The 19732-nt window shown below is 35.2% G+C and overlaps 1 protein-coding gene across 2 annotated transcripts in view; it reads right to left on the minus strand.

Moving 5' to 3' along the window:
- Positions 1-2369: 2369 nt before the first annotated feature.
- The window catches only part of MRPS9 (mitochondrial ribosomal protein S9), a 34061-nt gene continuing 16698 nt past the window's right edge, over positions 2370-19732 (minus strand). For both annotated transcript variants that reach the window (XM_058864538.1, XM_058864550.1), the window contains exons 5-11: positions 18427-18506; positions 12103-12185; positions 9324-9399; positions 6486-6654; positions 4933-5041; positions 3947-4116; positions 2370-2574 (exon numbers count right to left, since the gene is read on the minus strand). In XM_058864538.1, coding sequence (XP_058720521.1) covers positions 2483-2574; positions 3947-4116; positions 4933-5041; positions 6486-6654; positions 9324-9399; positions 12103-12185; positions 18427-18506 — 779 coding nt within the window. In that variant the 3' untranslated portion in view covers positions 2370-2482. The remainder of the gene's footprint in view (positions 2575-3946; positions 4117-4932; positions 5042-6485; positions 6655-9323; positions 9400-12102; positions 12186-18426; positions 18507-19732) is intronic.

The raw sequence follows: 19732 nt of genomic DNA on the forward strand, positions 1-19732 counted from the left end.
TTAAAAATGTTTTTCTCTTTTGTCTCACTTCCAGATTTAGTTGGAAGTCTGAGCTGGCAGCTATTAAGCATGTGACCTGGCTGCATAGTAGTAACTAGTATTCCTAGTGACTTTACTAAGAAGTTGTGGTAAATTCTGAAACTTTATCTCATTTTCTTTGCTCAGTTAAAACATCAAAGGCCATGACCATACTTTTTTTGGAAGGTAAAACACTAATAATTCCTTTAAAACATGATAAAAGACTGCATGTTTTAAGTGCTAATTGGCTATTGCACTTGCAGCTTCTTGCTCAGTAATGAGGCAAGTAATGTGGCCAAACAGATCAATTCTCATTTGAGAAGATCTTGAGATAAAAATTCTTCACCTACCACCTTCAAGACCACGTGATTATGTTCACTTCATTATGTGAGCATAGCAAAAGGATCTTTAGGTACTTGTCCCAGCATGGATGAGTGTTTTTATTACAAATCACAACTTCTACTCATACATGACATAGTTATTTTGCTATACACAAGCAATTCAGATTTAAATTAAAAGAAATGCTAGTTAAGCCTTCTGTATTTGCCTTAGTGTAGAATCTCTCATGTAAAACCCCCATTTGTTTTTCAAAGGGACAGGTGAATTGCCTCAGCTCTTAAATTCAGTTTAACCAGTCACAGAATCTTCTGCAGTGGAAGAGACCTCTAAATTCAGAGTCTGACCATTTACCCAGCGGTGTCAAGTCCACCACTAAACCATGTCCCCAAGCGCGATCTACATCTCTTATAAATACCTTCAGAGATGGAGACTCCATCACGTCCCTGGACAGCCTGATCCAGTGCTAGACAATCCTTTAGGTGATCAAAGTTCTCCTAATAGCCAATCTAAACCTTCCCTGGCACAACTTTAGGCAGTTTCCCCTAACTCTTGTCACTCGTTACTTTGGAAAAGAGGCCAACACCCAACTTATTACAACATCCTTTCAGGTAATTTTAGCCTCATGTATTCTGACTGAGATGAACTACCTTTGCCATGAGCAATCCTGTCCAAGTTTGCAGAGTATTCTCATGGAACAAAAGTTAAAAAGAAGCACAGGCTTTGGGGAGAGGAATCACAAATGTGTATGCAAGGATGCACACCCAGTTTCTGACCTTCTCTGTTTTGCTCAGCTGATGAGGTCTATTTATTTGTTGCTTCCCTGAATGCTGCTTGGGAAAATAATGACCTGTACACATCACTAACAGTTGCTTATCACCTGAAGTGACCTGCTGGCACCTTTTGTGGCCTCTGAGGTGTAGCTTTTGCTATGATCTACAGCAAGTAAGAAGCAGAGCAGGTACTCCAGCACTTGAAAAAACCTGCAGAAAGAATTCCAAGTACAGAAGTGCTCTAAATTAAAAGAAAGCTGGAAAGTATCCTGTTGTTAAAACTACTGAGCTTTATTTTTCTGCTTTTCTGGGTGAGATAAACTTTATCTTTGTTTTTGCTGTGGCCCACTTCCTACAGGACAGATGAAGGATATGCTTTTCTTTGAAAGTATTTGACCTCTGTCCCAGGAAGGAAGCTGGCAATAAACCAAAACCTTAAGCTTTTGGGTGAGCACTGTAACCACTAATCTATTTTGGAAGGCTACAATTATAGACAGGAGGTGGGCAGCACTGTCATCACCTCCTGCTTCTGATTTTAAAACAGAAAAGTTATGACTGTATTTGGCAAAGAGTCCAATGCTATCTTTGTGCATTAGCCATATTCGGAACACGCCTCCTTGAACAGGCCCCTTGAGATTTAAGGGGTGGAGAAGAGCGTTCTGAAAGACAACTTCAGCTTAATCCCTCCAGCTCTTTCTGCATTTGGGGGAAGAACAGAAAAACTGACTCCTCCAGAGTATGATTCAGAGAACCTAAATTTAGGTACTTGCTCTGAATCACTCACTACTTAACCTGGGGAAGCATCCTGGAGACAACTCATTCCACAGGCAAAGGTTATCCTCTGTGACAGTTCCTCTCTCAACATCCCCTCAATTGTCAGTACTATTCTCACTGGCTTCTCAACTCCACCACAGTTTAGGTAGGAAGTTGTTGCTTATCCTCAGATACCTGCAAGGCAGAAAGGGAGGCCCACTGAAGATGTCCAGATACCTGGTTAGGAGCTGCCTAATTTCAAAACTTAAACTGCCAAATCATTAAACAAATAGACCGATTTTTAAAAGTTATAATCCACCAGAAGTTTCATAAATTGTTATTGATTTCACTGGACTTAAGATGCAAAGTTGGCACTTGGGTGATCATTTTAGATTTAGTGTTCCATCAAATTGCACCATGATTTTCCACGATTTTAAATAAATTTAGAGTTGCTTGCTGCTTCTTAAACAGAAGACATAATAATTGTAAAGGGGGAAAAAAATGTCTTTATTACTAAAGATATTCATACAGCAGTTTTAAATCATAGAACAGTATGTTTTGAAGTTTTGGTAGCACTTTGTCACTCTTTAAATACTCAAGACTTATCGCTTTTTCCAGGTGAATTTCCGTCTGGGTCCCTCTTGACCAGGTTTTTTTCGTTCTTTCACACGTGGGTCAACTGTTAGTAATCCAGCTACAAAACACAGAAAAGCACCCATTTACTTATTCCTACTAGTTAATTTTACAGGTATACTACCTGTGAGCAAATAACTTTCACTAACAGTATGATTTGTATCATCTACAGGGCAAAAGGTTCAGAACCACAAAACACTGAAAGGAGCCTCATCAGATCCTCTAACATTTTAACTTCTCTTCAGTAACTTAACTTCATTCATATTTTCCATTTACACTCCATTAAAAAGCCACCCATTGCTTTTTATCTATCCATACTGCTTAAGCCCTTAAAGCAGTGGTCTCCACCCTTTTTTGATCATGCAGTCTTAACAGTATTTTTGAGCATGTACACACAAATACATGTATTTATTCACTTATGAATATGACACATTCGTACTGAATCCCAAGGGATCAGTTGTACATACCCCATTCTGAAGACCACTGCCTTGTGGTATATTTATATATAAGTACAAATATATTTATATATATAAATACAGTTCAAAGTGTATTTGGCAATGTGCCAAACACGTTCAGAATTATGCTGATCTCAGTAAAGATGCCAAACTCAATACAATGTCTATTTGCAAGGGTTTTCCTAGCAACTCATATTTGCCAGTGCTGAAAAGGTACAGTCAAAGAAACTTGTTGCAAAGCACGAAGACAGCTTTGGTTTCATGGCTGGCAATAGAGTGAAAAAAAATCACAGCTGTTCTGCCACTAATACAGGCAGGTATTCTTGCTACTAGTCCAGAGAGAGCATGGTTAAAAGCTCACCATTCGTAATTCTGCATTTGCTGAAACAGCATAGACATCTCATCACTGAGAAGCATCAGATCCTGCAGTTATCTAAATATCTACCTTATCCTAGGTAACTTGTAAACACAAAATAATGCAAGAGAGGGAAGAAGCTCCCTCAGTTTGCCTAGTTGCATGCAGTACATTTATGCTCATCACTCTCTCTTCAAAGCTAGCCCTCCAGCGCTTATGTTGGAGATGAAAACTTTTTAAAACATGAACAAGACACGACCAGCCAAGTAAAACAAACCACAATCTCAGTACCTTACAGCTCACTAATGTCTAATCCAGATTTATTTAGCACTGAATCCACATTCATGTTTTGTGATTCTATGTTGAGGCAATATAAGCTGGTTAATAGACCTAAAAGAGGTCATGAACAGATGGAAAAACGCTTGAGAAGTCATCCAAAATGTACACAAAGGATGCTAGGAAACAAGGGAAAACAGTCTATAAATAAATGCAGATCCCTTTCATACAATATACAAGGTTTCACTGGGATTATTTACTCAAATCTGATCCTTAATGATCCTTGTATTAATTCTGCTAATTACCAGAAACACATTAAGAAACACTGAAATAATTTCAATTCCTACCTTGCCTCATGAATTCCACCTCCTTTTCTGTCACAAAACTCCTTAAGGCTTTTGCAGAGGCTAAACGTATTGCTCCAGCCTGTGCAGATCTTCCTCCACCAGAGACTGTGCAAACCATATCATGTTTTCCAATTCTGCCAAGAAACTGGAAAGGGAACAACAACTGTTCCCTAAGGAAAAAAAAAAATGGAAAAAAAAAGAATTGAAAAGATTCATGTGCATAAAGTTCCATGCTATGCACATTTCTTATCATTGTATATACAAAAACACAGTTAACTGTTGGGCAGAGATCCAGAAAGGCATTCATATCTCATTCAAATCAATAGAAAATTAGCAGCTAGGAGCATATTCCAACTGCCAGTGGTAAGTACTTTAAGTTCAGTTTTATAACTACTTTTTTTATTCCACTACTTCTCTAAGGAAGCCAAAACCCATCAGTTCTGGATATTAAAACTGAGCAAGCTTTCCCTCTATTTTTGAGCTTAAAAATCATAATATAAAATAAAAATAAAAATCACATTAGGAATAGAACCTTTATATCAGCCTAATGAGAAGTCTTCTCTATATCAGACTGTGCACATCCTCCAAAATCTGAAGCTTTATATGAAAAGCCTCACTTTGCACATTACTGTATACCAGAGTAATTAAACATGCATGCACTTTGCAACACACTTACAGATAATGTTTATTATTTACTTTTAAAATAAATTTCAAGCCCTTTAGGGGACTAAAATTTGAATTATTAAAACAATCCATGCTCTTGGTTTTTGCATCCCTTCAGAAAAGGTGAGGCAAGGAGCACAGAGGAAGACTTGCCTATCAGTAAACTCCTGAAAATTAGGAGGAAATGCAAGACACAGTTTTATAAAACAGATAGTTATACAGAGACAAGAACATAGAATCAACACAGCACTGACATGTATGGTGTTGCTTTTGCTGGAATAATTTAAGTACAGTAAAAATACAGCATTTCATAGTGCTCTCACCTGTCCTGCAGCACTGGGAAGTAATGTAAAATGTCTATTCCATTTACTGTAATTTTTCCAGTCCCGTTGTCATAAATTACTGCAGTAGCTCTTGCAGTTTTTCTTTTACCTTAAAGGATTAAACCAAATCTTTTATGAAGCTTCAATATCTACAGAACTTCAAGTGTCCAAGTAATTAAACAAATCTCAACACACTCATATATTGCCAGCTGTTCGGTTTTACAGGTTGAGGTAAAAAAAAAAAAAAAATGCAAACCAAGAACAATTATCTTTCAGTATGTTTTAATCAGTGTCTATTAAGTGGGGGAGAACTGTGTGTTGGGAAACCAATCTCCTTCAGCACAAAGGAAGCAATCATTCTGATAAAGAAATTATGAAACAAATAAGACATTCTTCTTCATTTTGGGGGTGATGAGGCACAAACAAGACTGGTTTTGAACTTATTAAACCCGGTGGCTTTTCTTAAATCACACAGGTTGCATGCTCATCAAACTTCGTTAACTACTGTTCTGAAGATACTACTGAAAACCAGTGCAAATTAAATCATGGTTTGGTGCTCTCACATCTCTTTGTTGTCATGTAATCTTGAACACAACCCAGGTAAAGTAGAGCTCTCTAGCCATATTTCCCCTCAAATTCCCTGTGACCTTTGTTCTCATCTGCTGCCTGCTGCATAATAATCAACAACTGGAAGACTCCTCTTAAATGTACAGCATAAAGTGTGCATGCACATGTTTTGTCCAGAAACTCATCAGCCCTTCCTATACAAGCTGTTGCCGCATTATTTTTTCTGTGCAATCATTCATATCCTATACTATATTGTTTTCCAGCTGTGTCTCTCCAGTGAAAATGTAACAGCCTGTGTTTAGAAGATACAGAGACCTTCACGGCTTTTCTCTAACATCCCCTCCATCTCAGTATGAATGATCTTCCATTATGAATGGAATGAATGGTATGAATGGATATTCCATTATCCATCTCTGTCCCATAGTATCTAGAAATTTCCTCTTCTCATTTTCCTAGGCTGCTTGTAAATATCCAGATGCCTTGCTATTCCTTGCTATTTATTCTTTGCATCTTCAAAGTTCCCCTTTGCTGGACTTCCTATAAAAATAATGATAAAGGTTACTTAGTAGTCTAAGCATACTGTTTTTATACTAAGCAACAACAGTGTTATATCCATGGAATTGTTCGTAGGTGTTCGTGCTCCTGCAGTCCTCCACTCTTCATGTTCAGCAGTCACTCTGGCCAAAAATGAAAGTCCTTTTGTATCCTACAACCTGTAACGCAATGGGGTCTCTAACAGAGCTATCACTGTATAGAAATACATATCAAAAACAAATGATAGGAATCTGGGCCAAAAACTTGTACTTTCTGACCAGTCCATGTCTTGGTGATCAATAACATGACTAACAGCTATACATGTAGTATACATATACATGAGCATATAAAATGAAGTAGTGACACTTTCAGTGTTGTTGTACATACTATAAAGAAAGCAGTGTGAAGAGGAACAAAGTCTGCATTGTTACCGATCAACTTGAAGTTATTACCTTCCCCGGTGCTGAAGGCCACTCCTCGCTCATCATACTGCAAGGGCTCAATAACCACCTTCTGCAACTGCACAGGAACTTCCTTGGAAAACTTCTGTATATACTTCTCCTCGATGTCAGCACATGGCAATGCTACCAATTTTTGTAGGAGTTGAATAAATCTTGTGTACTGTAAGACAACATGACTTCATTAAAATATGCAAGTGTAATTGCATTTGCAAAAACTTTCTATTTTTATTTAATGGATCTTTCCTACTTCACTTTTATTGATGATTTCTGACAAGATGACACTTTTGCACCTACATGCTGATTTAAGAACAGCATGCAGTTGCATCATTTGCTGTGTGACTAAAGACATCTAGTTCTTTCTTCAGAAAACACTAAAACTTTACTCCAAAGCATAACCAACCCCTTTTTAATAGAGGATTATTGTATTAGAATGAAGTTCATCTCACTTTAAAAAAACTAACACTGGGGGGGATGTCTTAATTATTTTATTATTGTTTTATTAAAATAGGAAAAGGGAAAGATTTTCACCTGCTTTTTAGTAAGTCAGCATATTCATTGATTTGGAAATAATTTTATTTCACTGAACTGAATCTCATAAATGATTATATTTCATAACATATACAAAAAACACCTATCTTTGGCTGTTCAAGCTGAGTTACTTTAATGTTTATGATTTCCTTTAAAACTGAACAATCAAGGTATTTAAAAATTCAAGAGATACTTGACTTAAAGGGCAACCTCTTGAAATAAATTAGCCTTCGCTACTGTGTGGTTCTCCTTCCCCCTTATACCTCCCTCCAAAGTTCTTCAACATGTGATTAAAGAGTACACACTAGTGTGTTAACCCATTTGTGCCGAAGGCTGGGATGTCCTGTTACCAAGTGTTATTGGCAAGAACTCCAGACAGCTGTCACCAGATATAAAGGTATCATACCATCGAAAATGGATTTTTCATATAGATATGATAACCTGATTTTTGAAGTTTTTTTTACTTACAAGTAGTTATTGCAAGTATTTGTTCTTCAGTCTGTTACCAGAGTCTTCTCTAGCACAATATTACAACTCTTCTTGTAACTTAATAATAGCCCCTGGAACTTTGACATCATTTAAACTACTTCCACTTAACAAATATGACACAGACTTGTGGTAAAGCATTTGAAGAGCGGAAATATGGAAATACAAAATTGTAAAAATGGTAGAGACTACACAAGTAGAAAGCTTCCAGCAGTTTTCACTTGGAGAGTGCAAAGAGAAAAAAATCAATAGCTCTGATTTTGTATAATATGGCATAAACACCACTGAATTTTTTGTTGCAGTGGCAAAAGGGAAGAATTTGAGCAGGTATGACTGGCAGCTTATACTCAGACCATTTCAAATATATTTAAACAATGTTTTTTATGATAGTCTGAGGCTTTGTGTTCCTACATGGGAGAGGCCAGTATATAGAAGGGTTTGGTGTAGGTTTTTGGTTGGTTGGGTTTTTTTTAAGATTATTGCAATGTACTTTTACAGACGTAGATGGAATGTACTAAAACCATGTAGTAAAGAACACCAAACTGTTTGGTTGTACAAGTAGAGCTGGCACTTGGAGAGGAAAAATGGCCATTCCAAATGCAGGAGCTACTGAAAATACCTTAGTCTAAACAGCTTCTACTGCAAGCAAGATAGAGAAAGTCTCTCAGGTATTATCAGGATGGTGAATTGACAACAACTACTTCCAACTTATGCTTATGGATTACAGTCTGAGTCTTGAGACCTTTTTATAGCCCCCACAGACAAGGAAGCCATCACATGCCACTGTTCCAGATGACAACTGAGCAAAGGGCATGTTTACCGCTGTTATGCTATTTTTGTAAAGCTGTTGTTCACAGGACAGACAAGATTGAGGAACACTGCTTCTAGGTGAGAAAACACTTGGAATGTTCAGAGAAATAGAGTTAGTCTGGTACTGTCATATTCAGGCTTCGAAAAGCTGGCCAGATAGACTGAACCTGCTGTTAAAAAAATCAAATGCTCTTTAGGGGACTGTAGGGAAAAGCTGAGTGAGAAAAAAGTGTGTGACTATTAGGATTAATAGTCTTATCCCCAGAGACAGATGTAAAGGATGACTCCAAACCTACAGAGTGATACAGTTTGCGGACACTGAGGAAACTGCAAAACTCTCCTCTCTCCCACCATATTCATACCAAGGAGCATGTAACAGGAGATATCTGTATCAAACCACAGATCCATACAGCTTTGTGTCTTGCTTCGGTTATTTAATTTTTTAATCAATCACTAAGAAAAAGGGCTCTTTATTTCTAGCAAGCCCTCTGTGATTTTTTATCACTACCATGTCATCTCTAACATTAAATAACTCTCTGCAGGTTTACTATTGTACAAATCCATTGCATTTTCCCATGTTGAATATTTACCCCTTCTCTACAATTAGTAACAGAGGCTCTAGTCCTGTCTATTTTTCATCTGTAACAATAACTGACTATTTCTTTAATAAATTTTTATACCCCATTTCTGACCACATATTAGATAACAAGTGCTCTAGGCTCTAGGCCTCACAATGTTGCCAGGAGAAAAACTAAATTATGATAGTAACAATGCAAAGTTCTTCAGAGTTCTATATTGTGCTAGACAAAAAATATCAACACAAGTCACTTCAAACAATATGAATGTGACAGTGCTGTGAACATATACAGATTTCATCAGAAGACAGAAAACTCTTTTGAAGAGAACCTGCTCCTGCTTAATACCTTTCCAGTATCCAAAAACGTACCCAGAGTCCATATTTTTAAGACACAAGCTTCCTTAAGATTGGGAAGATTAATTACTTACATCATCATCTGACACTTTTTCTAACAACATTTCTTCCAATTCAATCTTAGTCAGCCATCTGCTGCCAGCCAGGTTTCTGTTTAAAATATCACATATATTCCTCCTTTAATTAACCATGCAATTAGAGTTACATCACAAAAGACCACACATACAGTCAGTCTTCGTTCAGAAATACATTTTCCATTACAAATGAATGCAGATCACATTCCTATAGTAAACATGAGAAGGCCTACGTTGATTTTAAAAGATGTGCCTTTTGAAAGGTATGGTAACTTCATGTATTGAACTAACCACATGACCACTATGAGTATCAGCTATGCATTATTCATATTATTGAAGTCTGAGATTGAATTAGAGTAATACTGTAGTAGGAAGTGATCTTCCCCCCAACTTACGACTTATTTTTAAAAGTCTGCTGCCTGGAAAAATTTGGTTTACTAGCAGCAAAGAGCAAAATCAAAGGCAGAATGTTGAAATCAAATTATTTTGCCACTGATCTTTACTTTTCTGATCAATATAAAGAACAGCACTAGCAGTAACCATAGTCAAAGTACTAATGTAGCAGTGATAGCCTGTATTCTATCTACCCTGTAATCTTGAGCTGCTCTGCACAGTGACTGCACTGATGATAACAAAAGCAGAAATTTCTAAGCAAACAGCCTCAAACAGAGATGCTAACACAAAGAAAAACCAATGCTTGAAGTAAATCTTTGAAATACATATGATACAAAGTGATGAACTGTACAGCCATAAATATACATACCAACATTATCAGGTAAATTTAAGGCAAAGATGTAACTAGCTTCTTAACTCTGGTTTTCTAGAAACAGTGCTTTCAGCAGCATTAAGGAAGCTGTGATTCAGTAAAACACTCCTTCTGAAGGTGTATTTAAGGAGTTCTGCTTCTCAAGCATGCATTTTAATGCTTTTCTGAGTCAGGACATGAAAAAGGATTATTTAGAAACAATGCAGATTTTAGCAATGATTTTAAAAATCTTCCAATCCTGACAGACTTAAGTATATACTTACATTTACTTATTGTTACTTGTTACTTCCACTGAAGCTGGAAAAAATTTCTTGCATGTGAAAAGCTATAAACTTGAAGTAGTTCAGATCAGGTCCTAACCCTACAGTTAATATTACAGAATGCATTCACAACAGATTATTTTCTGGGGAAAAAACCCTAACAAAACTCTATGCCTCTCAAACCAAAAAACCAGCCCTTCCCACCAACCCTCTACCTACACTTAGGAGAGAAATTATCCTATCCAGACTAATCTCAGAGGAAGTACCATATCCAGTGTGAGAACTAAGTCCCAAAAATCCTTTAAATTCTCTGAGCTTTACAAACCTAACAGGCAAAAAACCTTTCATCTTCTGACTAGCTTTAGGTCGTTTTTCACATCAGTAAATCCACTGGCTTAGCTCTGTAAGGAGTCAGGCTATTTTTCAGCAGCATGCAGCAAAAAACTAAATTCATTTGTTCTCTTGTCTGCTCAGAACCTAACACGAATCTATAATAAAACATTCCATGGGTCACAGAATGCTATTTATATCATGAAGAAACATGAACTTCTGTTATGTAAGAAATTGAAATAATCTCAGCAAATGAATCCTTTCTCTTCCTAATGTAAATAACAAATGGCTGAAATGAAGAACAAACCAACACGATGTGCTCCTGGAACAATGCATAAATGTGGCTAGAAAATACACAGCAAGAACAAAGATAAAAACAACCTGGGACTGGGAAAAAATAACTATACAGAAAAGCAGTAAACGCCTAAACCAAAACTTCCTAGTTGTAGCCATTTCTTTTAAACACTTGCTTAACTTAATTTTGTAATATAAAATCCTCGCAAGAAATCTCAAAATAAAAAATCTAGACTACAGTGTAAGAGCAAGCAGCACTTAAAAGCATATCCTGACTGGATACACTTAGAAATCAACAACTGTAGCTTTCCCATAGCTTCTGGTTGACATGGGTCTTGTCTGTCCAGTGGCTAACTAGATGAAGAACTTGCTTTGCATACCAGAGAAGATAAACAGAAAAAAAGAGACACTAAATTCAATTACTAATAGTGGTGATAATTAAAGAAATCCACCCAAATGAGCTTTCCTAAATTACTAGGTTTTGATGATTTCTGTTTGAAGCCATTAGAAGAAAAATAGTGAAACTACATATTTTGAGACTCTTAAATTTAGATATTGGTAAGTTAAAATATTCAAGAACTGTAACTAAAGACTATTAAAGAGGTCAGTCTTAGGTCTTGAGACATTTAAAGCAGGAACAATGTAGTTGGTACTTTAAAAGCCCTTATTTTCTTATAAAAAGTTTACCTCCTTTCTTCCAAATGCTTTAATGAAAGACATAATTAGAAAAATTCATACAGAATATGTTTTATATATATATAACATTCATATATATGAATACACATATGTTTCATACAGAAACATAGAATTCTGGATATTTTCTGTTTGTTTTCAAATCACACTTCTGAACTATTATAAAGCAAAGAATATTGAAAAAAGCAGAGCGAGATTAAAGAATATAAGAGAAACAGATGGGGTTTCCTTACTCTAACAATGAGAAGTGAGCGCTCCACACATATCTGGAATGAAATTACCATACAAATATTACACAAGGAATAGATCAAAAGCTTGAAAATGTGTTTGTGGAATAGAAGGTAGGTAGAGTGGGGAACTACCTGAGGTGCCAAAACAGAATGTGAGAGCACATCAAGAAAACTGCTATAAATATTCATTCTAATTGTAAGCTTACCTTTTTTCCTTTTGTAGAGGAAGGTCTTGAGCTATCAGTTGGTCTTGATACTTCTGAACATTCAAAAGTTTTTCATATGTTTCCTTAAATATATATGGAAAAAGTATTAAAATAGTTTTCATTTAATATTTAATTTTTTCTACTTAAAACACATGTTTATGTGGTTTTACTCTTCAGACACTTAAAATACAGAGGTCAGAAAACAAGCAGAGCTCTGACTAAAAAAAGTCACGTGCAGTTCAAAAGAATTGATTTTGAATTCTGCAGCACTGTTTTTTAGCTTCTTACACATGCTTGTAAAAAAAAAATTACTGTATACAGAAAGACAACTACATTTGTATAATAAATGCAACTCCAAAACATACTGCACAATAATTTTATCAGTGCATTCACATTTCGGTTTGACTTCTTCAAAACAGTGACAAGGTTTAAGACTTAATTTCATTTAGTAATTTTGTATATGTAGAAGAGTCAGATTTACTGGTGGTCTGTACCAGTCAACTTCTTATCCTGGCATATTTAAATGGACACAAAGTTGCACATTTAACATAGTAAGAATCTCTGTTCTTTCAACTGTGCAGATGTACTTACTCTGAATTTTCAGTGTTTTTAAATAGTTTTCTCAAAATTCTTAGCTATGTTATTATTTTCAAACAATAGTGTGACAGTGATTTAGGAAAAAAAACTTTAGGAAAAAAAAACCAGAGGGGAAAATACTCAAAAAAGTCACAGTAAAAATATTACAGAAAAACATATTTTAAATAAAGTATTTTTAGGTTTTTTTTTTCATTTCAGAAACTAATGAAGATTACTTGTTCTAAAATATAACATCTAATACTCTTAATTACAACAGTGATCCAAATGCAAAGCTAAATAGGAGTATTTGGAGAAATAATTATAAATTATATTGAAACAACAGGACAGACATACTACAAAAAAGTACTTCTATGCCAAATAATTCACTTTCATTTATGAGTGAAACAGAAAGCTTATAGTCACTTTCCTATATTGTACTAATATGAGTTTTAACAAATACTAGAGAGAAACAACAGTGTAAGAATTAGTGCGGACAAGAAACAATGGTTTGGAGGTTCTTTTATTGTATTACTTACAAAACAGTCAAGGAAGATACATGAGACAGCTCTGTGCTGTCAGGTATTAACTAATGAAATATAAGTTCTTAACATAAAACTGGGATTTGTAACAGGATACAGTGAAATTTCTGAAACAGCTCAAAAAATACCCCCAAAATAGAAGCCCCTTGCTTAGTTATAAACACCTACTGTTCAAAAGCTGATTTTTTCACTAATATAAAACACACCTGCACATACACTAAAAATATTTGTACCTAAAATGTATGAACAAAGAACAGATTGTTATCTGGGCTGCACTCAAAGCATTTAAATAGGGACAACTCACTGAAGCCTCTGACGCAGGTCACTGATGACATTTTTAATGGCACAGTGGAACAAAATATTTTAAAAATAATTCCACACTTAAAAATCTTGAAGTACAAAATCATTCCCATTTGAGACAGCATGAGGATTCATATATTATAGTAGTAAGCCTTTCAGAAATCCTTTATTTTTCATGAGATAATTGTATCAGATAGGAACTAAGAAACATTTTCAACTTAAAAAAAGTTCATTTATCCTCAAACGCCAGCAACATTATATAGAAGAGCAGAAAACCTATTTTAAGTATTTTCGAACCTCACAAATGTAACTCTAATCCTCTAAGAAAACCAGATTGGTATCACTACTGTGGGCAAGATTTATGTCACATCACTCTACTAATCTTAACAACTGAGCTGACCACGAGGCTTCAAAAATTATTGCCCGTACATTAGAAGCATAGGTACAGTTTGGGTAGAGTGCATGAGATGTTCCTGCACCAAGCTATTTTTAGGTATTTGTAATTAAGACATGGAAAAGAATGAGTATGGAAGCTTTGGCTTTGGACCATAGAGGAGGGCAGAGAAGGGAAAGGAGAGCTGTGTGTGTCCTGGAGCAAGCTGGGGAGAGCTCAGCTGGAACAGTCTCAGAGATTGAATCTGATGAACTCCATGAGTTTCTGCATTTGGAAGAAGTCAAACCAGGCATAAAGATGATATTTTGGTGTCAGATGCTCAGAAGTAGTACTGGGTTATTAGGTCTTATAAATGTGTAAGGATGTTTTTCACCTTACTGATACTTTTAACTTCTTACCTTCAAAGGCAGAGGGTGTCACCTCTTTGTCTACCTGCAAAAGCAGCCTCTTGTCTGCCTCCGCACAAACACCCATCTCTCCTCCAAAACATTCAGGCATACATATTTATTTATTGGTATGGTCAGCAAAAATGCATGAACAGGGGCTCAACACAGCTACAACAGAGTTCCGTAAAAAAGGACACAGGGAGGTAATCGCAGTTGTGACCTCAAGACAGACTACAGTCAGAATTGCTTCTAAACTGCAACTCAAGTGTTGTCACAAGAATATTGTGTCATACAACATGACAAGTTAAAAGAAGACTTAAGGATTTTGCCATATTTGGAAACTATTGATAAACACAGGCAAAGAAAATAAGTTATGGGTAACCATCTACCACTTTTTAGCCTCAGAAACTGTCAGTTACAATGACAAAAAACTTTAAAACAGCTGCAACAATAAAATTTTCCTGAAGACCCTCCCTAGGTCCCAAAGAACATCAACACTTCACAGCCTGTTTAAGTTCTAAGAACATGCACTTTTAAGAATTAAAACGATTTCTTTAAACTGTTCTGGTTAAATTACAGCAATCACATCTATTCAGACAAAGAACCCTTTACACGGGAGATGAAGTCAAGCAGCATTGAAAACTAGCATTTTAAAGTAATTCCAAGTGTAAGTGAAACGTTAAATATAATTTCCTACATATTTCTGGCAATGAAAGTGGACTAGCAATTCTTGTAAAATTTTGGTCTGAAGTACTAAAAAAAAAATAAATTTGATGCATGTATCTAATCTCTGTATAGAGATAAAGCCAACAGACTGAAAGAACCACTCACGTGTAAAGTAAAGTATGTGGATGAGACTTTGCAAAATCAGGAATCACATGTAATGCCCAATAATTTATCTGACAAATCTTCACTCCCCAACGATTAAAGAAAGCTTCTGAAGACACACTTGCTTTTTCAAAGCTGGCAGGTGAAGATTTTACTAATCACTTGAGGATTCAATAGTCCAATTCATGACTGTACACATCTGTGTGTCTTGTAAACTCAGCTATCACACAATCAAAATAGCTGATTTTACAAGATTGACTATGTACTGAAACGCTTCCATTTCTAATAGAGAGATCAAATTTCAGATCTCTACAAGGACACTTAAAATAATAATAAATTTATTTTACTCTGCATTAAAAAAATAGGGAAGGAATCAGCAAATGAAATCCTAAAAGAGATTTTTATGGGGAAACAAATTATATTAACATTATAGTTAAGATATGCTGCAAAACCCACATTTTACCCCAGCTAGCACTTTACTTTGTTTTTTGTGTTTCAAGTTCAGCATACACTTTGAAGGATTTTAAGTTTTGGAATATTTTTGAGAGTTAAAATGCTCAATTGTTAAAGCATTCACCTCAATCCACAAGCCGTGATATTCCTAAAAAACGTACAATAAGCACAATTACATGGAATTACTATTTTCCTGTATGAAAAGTATGGTATGAAGATAGCATTTTGTCTTGCTCTTCACATGACAAAAATTTTATTATTCTAAAAAACTTTTAAGTTAAATGATGATCAAATGCAATATCAAACATTTGTGAAATGGTGCTTCATGCAATAAACATTCTTTTGTGCATCAGAAGAAAAATAAATTGTCCTTTTCCCTACAGCTAAACTTTATTCAACAAGCAGAAAAACAATAATGCATTTAACAAATATCTTGTATGGTAGCTCATTTCATATTGAAAGCCAAACATGTGTATTGGCAATTATAATACATACAAAGATGGTTTATTTTCAGTAAGTGGACAACACTATTTATTAGCACTAACTAAACAATAATACTATGCTCAGTTATATAATTAACAAGTAATACAATTCAAGTTCCACTATGTATTAATTAGTGGCATATAAGTTTAAGCTAAATAATGTGTGTTTATCCTGTTTATTAGATTTAATGTAGCAATTTAAAAGACATCCTTAAATCGGATTGATTACTTACACTAGGCTGTATTAACATACAATTCTTTTCTGGAAAAATTAATTAGCTTTGAGACTTAATACAGTTTGTTAAATACACATTAGTTTAATAAGAGGTTAAAACAATGTTGGGAATTTTATGCAAATTTTGGCTTTCATTTGGCCGACTTAAAAAAACCCCTGTTAAATCTCACTTAATGGATTCACATTTATAGAAGCCTATTTAATGAAAATATTCAGAAACAGTTGAAGAACACTCAAGTATCCTATATTAACGAAAAATGCATTTGTCAAGGCCATTTGTTTGAAGGTGGTTGCCACGCTCTTAGAAACAAAATGCGCACTATACTTTCAGAGATTTCCAAGGCAAGCTTGAATAGTCTGCTAGGAAGAGCTAAAAATAAACTTGTGCTCCTTGTAAAATTTGTAATTTCTTCATTATGATGGAATGCAACAAAACATCTTGCCCTTGGGTTGCTCTGTTTCAGCCAAAATAAATGCAAATGGCTTGTCAGATGACAGCTGTTTGATAAGGCTCCTCTACAAGACCTGCATGCTTTACTTTTTTCCGTGAAACTTGGGATGAAAGGCAGAAGGCAGGAAGAGAATTAATGTAGCATACAGTCTAAAGGCAATGCTACAACCGTGATTAAGTAGAAAAGTTAAAAGGCACAGATTTTCCACAGCCTTGCTGCGTGCAACCCATCCGTGTAACAAGTTGACAGGCCTAGCGCGTCAGCTCCATCATCCTCTCCGACAGCTAAAACGCAGCATTGCATCCCTTTTCAGAGAAAATTTGCGTCTGCACCATGAAGCGTTGTACATTATTTCTTAGCACTGCAGGGGGCTCAAGTCCATATGGAACCTTCACAAATATTACCACAGATCAAACCAGCGGCGTTTCGAGGCAGATTTGACATACCTATTTAAATGAACAGCAGGGGTCCTCGGGCTGCCTCGGGCTGTGCAGGAGAAAACCTCTGTGGAAAGCCTATGCTGCAGCTCCATTACTCAGCAAAGACACTGTCTACATTTATCATTCATTTCATTTCTGCCAGGGCAAGAAGCTCATTTGCCCAAGGTCAACAACAAAAAAAAGAAAAAAAAAAAAAACGGAAAGAGAAAAAAAAGAAGAAGTGGGGGATTTTATTCTCCCAAATAAATGTACCTGACAAGAAGGGATTTTGTCCTTTGGGTACACAGAACGCAAATAAATATCAGATAATTCTAATACAAACACTATACTCGGTAAAGCTGCGCACTGAATTTTTGACCATAAAGTTTGTTTTTCTGACAACTGACTAACCACAGAAGTAACTTCTTAAAACTATCTAATGAGGAAAGAAAATCTGACAAGAATACCCAATTAAATATTTCTGCATTATTACATTATACGTTATTAATGCTTCTGTCTTCTATTAGTACATGTAAGAAACATTGTCTTCCCATAGACTCCTCTAAAGATGAAGATAATGCTTGTGCTACTGATGATATGAATGATACTTGTGATACTGATGGTCTGTTTCTAACCCATGTCAAGACTCAGGGTCTAGTGGTGTTCTATTAGATACAGCTTTTTTCATAAAGGTAAAAGTTGCAGATCCTTTACTCCTGGAACCATATTAATCAGAAAAAGACTTAAGTTTGCATGAATGGAACCATCTTAGAAAAATCAATTAAGCAGTTTAAATGCAAATTTTCTTCACACTAAATGTCAGCACAAATAACATTTCCTATAGCTTTGCCCTTCACAGAGGAAAAAAAAAAGAACTATTTTTTATTCTACAGTGAACTCTGCTAGAACTAGCCATTTTTGTTGTATGTGCATTCTCCACTACTAATCCTTTGCTACCAGCTAGATACAGCCTACAGAAAAGTGCTCAGACTACTCAAAACCAGTCCATAGCCAAAACTGTAAAATGAACCAAAAATTAAAGGAAGAACTATAATGTAGTGTGTTCTCCTAAATGTGACATACAAATGCTCATAATAATAAATAGTGTGACACAAAAACATACACTGCATGTAGCTTCAGTGGTGATATTATGGCCTACTGTGAAAACATAACTAAACTCAGGAGCTCCTGAGAGGCACCTCTAGAATAACATGCACTTGACTGGGAGCAGACATCATTTATTACAGAAGACATACTTACATGCATTAATGAATAATATGACTGCTTGCCAGTATAAAAGAGGAAGTGAAATGGTCGGCCATCTTCTCCCCACTGGATTTCTAATGGAAGGCAAGATTAGACAAGAAACAATATACAATCACTAAAAAAAAAAAATCCTTTGTATTTAACTGCACTTATAAACCTCTTCCATAATACTGATTGTCTTTTCAAATATCAGAGAACAAAGACATTTTACAGGTGTTCAATCTGCCTGGAAATCTAATACTTTAGACAATCTTTTTTAAATCTCCCCCTGCAATTATAATAAAACATTTAACATAATAGTTGTAAATAACGTTTTACATAAGGAAATTGTGTACAACTCTAAAAGACTGTACAGGTGGTTTTACAAATAGAAGTATACATTTTAGAATAAAAAAAAAAAGTAAAAAGAGACAACTGAAATCTACATTGAAAAGTGAAAGATGAAAGATTAGGAGCTCTGGAAAAAAACAGTGCTGAAACAAAGAAAATTTTTATTAGCATAATACATATAAGCTAAATTAAGTACATGTACAATTGTCTTTTGTGACAATTTTTTGAAACATATTCAGAACTTGGGTGATTTTAGAACTCCTTTGTATTATTACATTTGGGATGTTTAAATACAAATACCTATCCTATAGTTTACATAATTAATTCAGCAAGAAAACAAATGTTCCATATCAATTCAGCATATCCATTGTGTTTTATTCATTACCAAATGTTATTTAAAGACAAATAAATTTCAACTTCAGAAAAAAAAAAAAGGCAAACTTAAATAACAAAGATTTCGTTCAAATAAAGAAAAATTACAAAAATAAAAACCTAAAAGCTTTTTTCGAACTGAACTGTGGAGAAAGTCCCAGACATCTTATCCAGTGAAGTTAATTAAAGCTATCTATAAAGTAAATGCAAAGGTAAGACTCAAAAAACCTGTCTGATAAGCACAATATATATTGGATTGGAACATCAAGATACAATACAGCAGAAGTCGAATGTAAAGATGCAGAACTTAGCATGAAAGAAAGAGCACAGGGGATTTTTACCCACATATACTACTAGTGGACTGTGTGATTTTCTATGTATGCAGTTATGAAAGCATATTTTGTTGAAAAAAAAAAACTGTTATGGAAACTTTCCAAAGTATAAATTTAAGTTTTTGTACTTCAAAGTTATCAAAGATGCAATACATAGACAAGACAAAGCTGCCTTATGAGATACTTATTGAAAGTGTTATTTTTAGATGTAAATACAAAACTACATATTTATACCAATTTGTTCTTACAGTCTTCAGGATATAGCT

The sequence above is a fragment of the Poecile atricapillus genome, chromosome 1 (genome assembly GCF_030490865.1).
Source record: "Poecile atricapillus isolate bPoeAtr1 chromosome 1, bPoeAtr1.hap1, whole genome shotgun sequence".
In the NCBI taxonomy this organism is placed as follows: Eukaryota; Metazoa; Chordata; class Aves; order Passeriformes; family Paridae; genus Poecile; species Poecile atricapillus.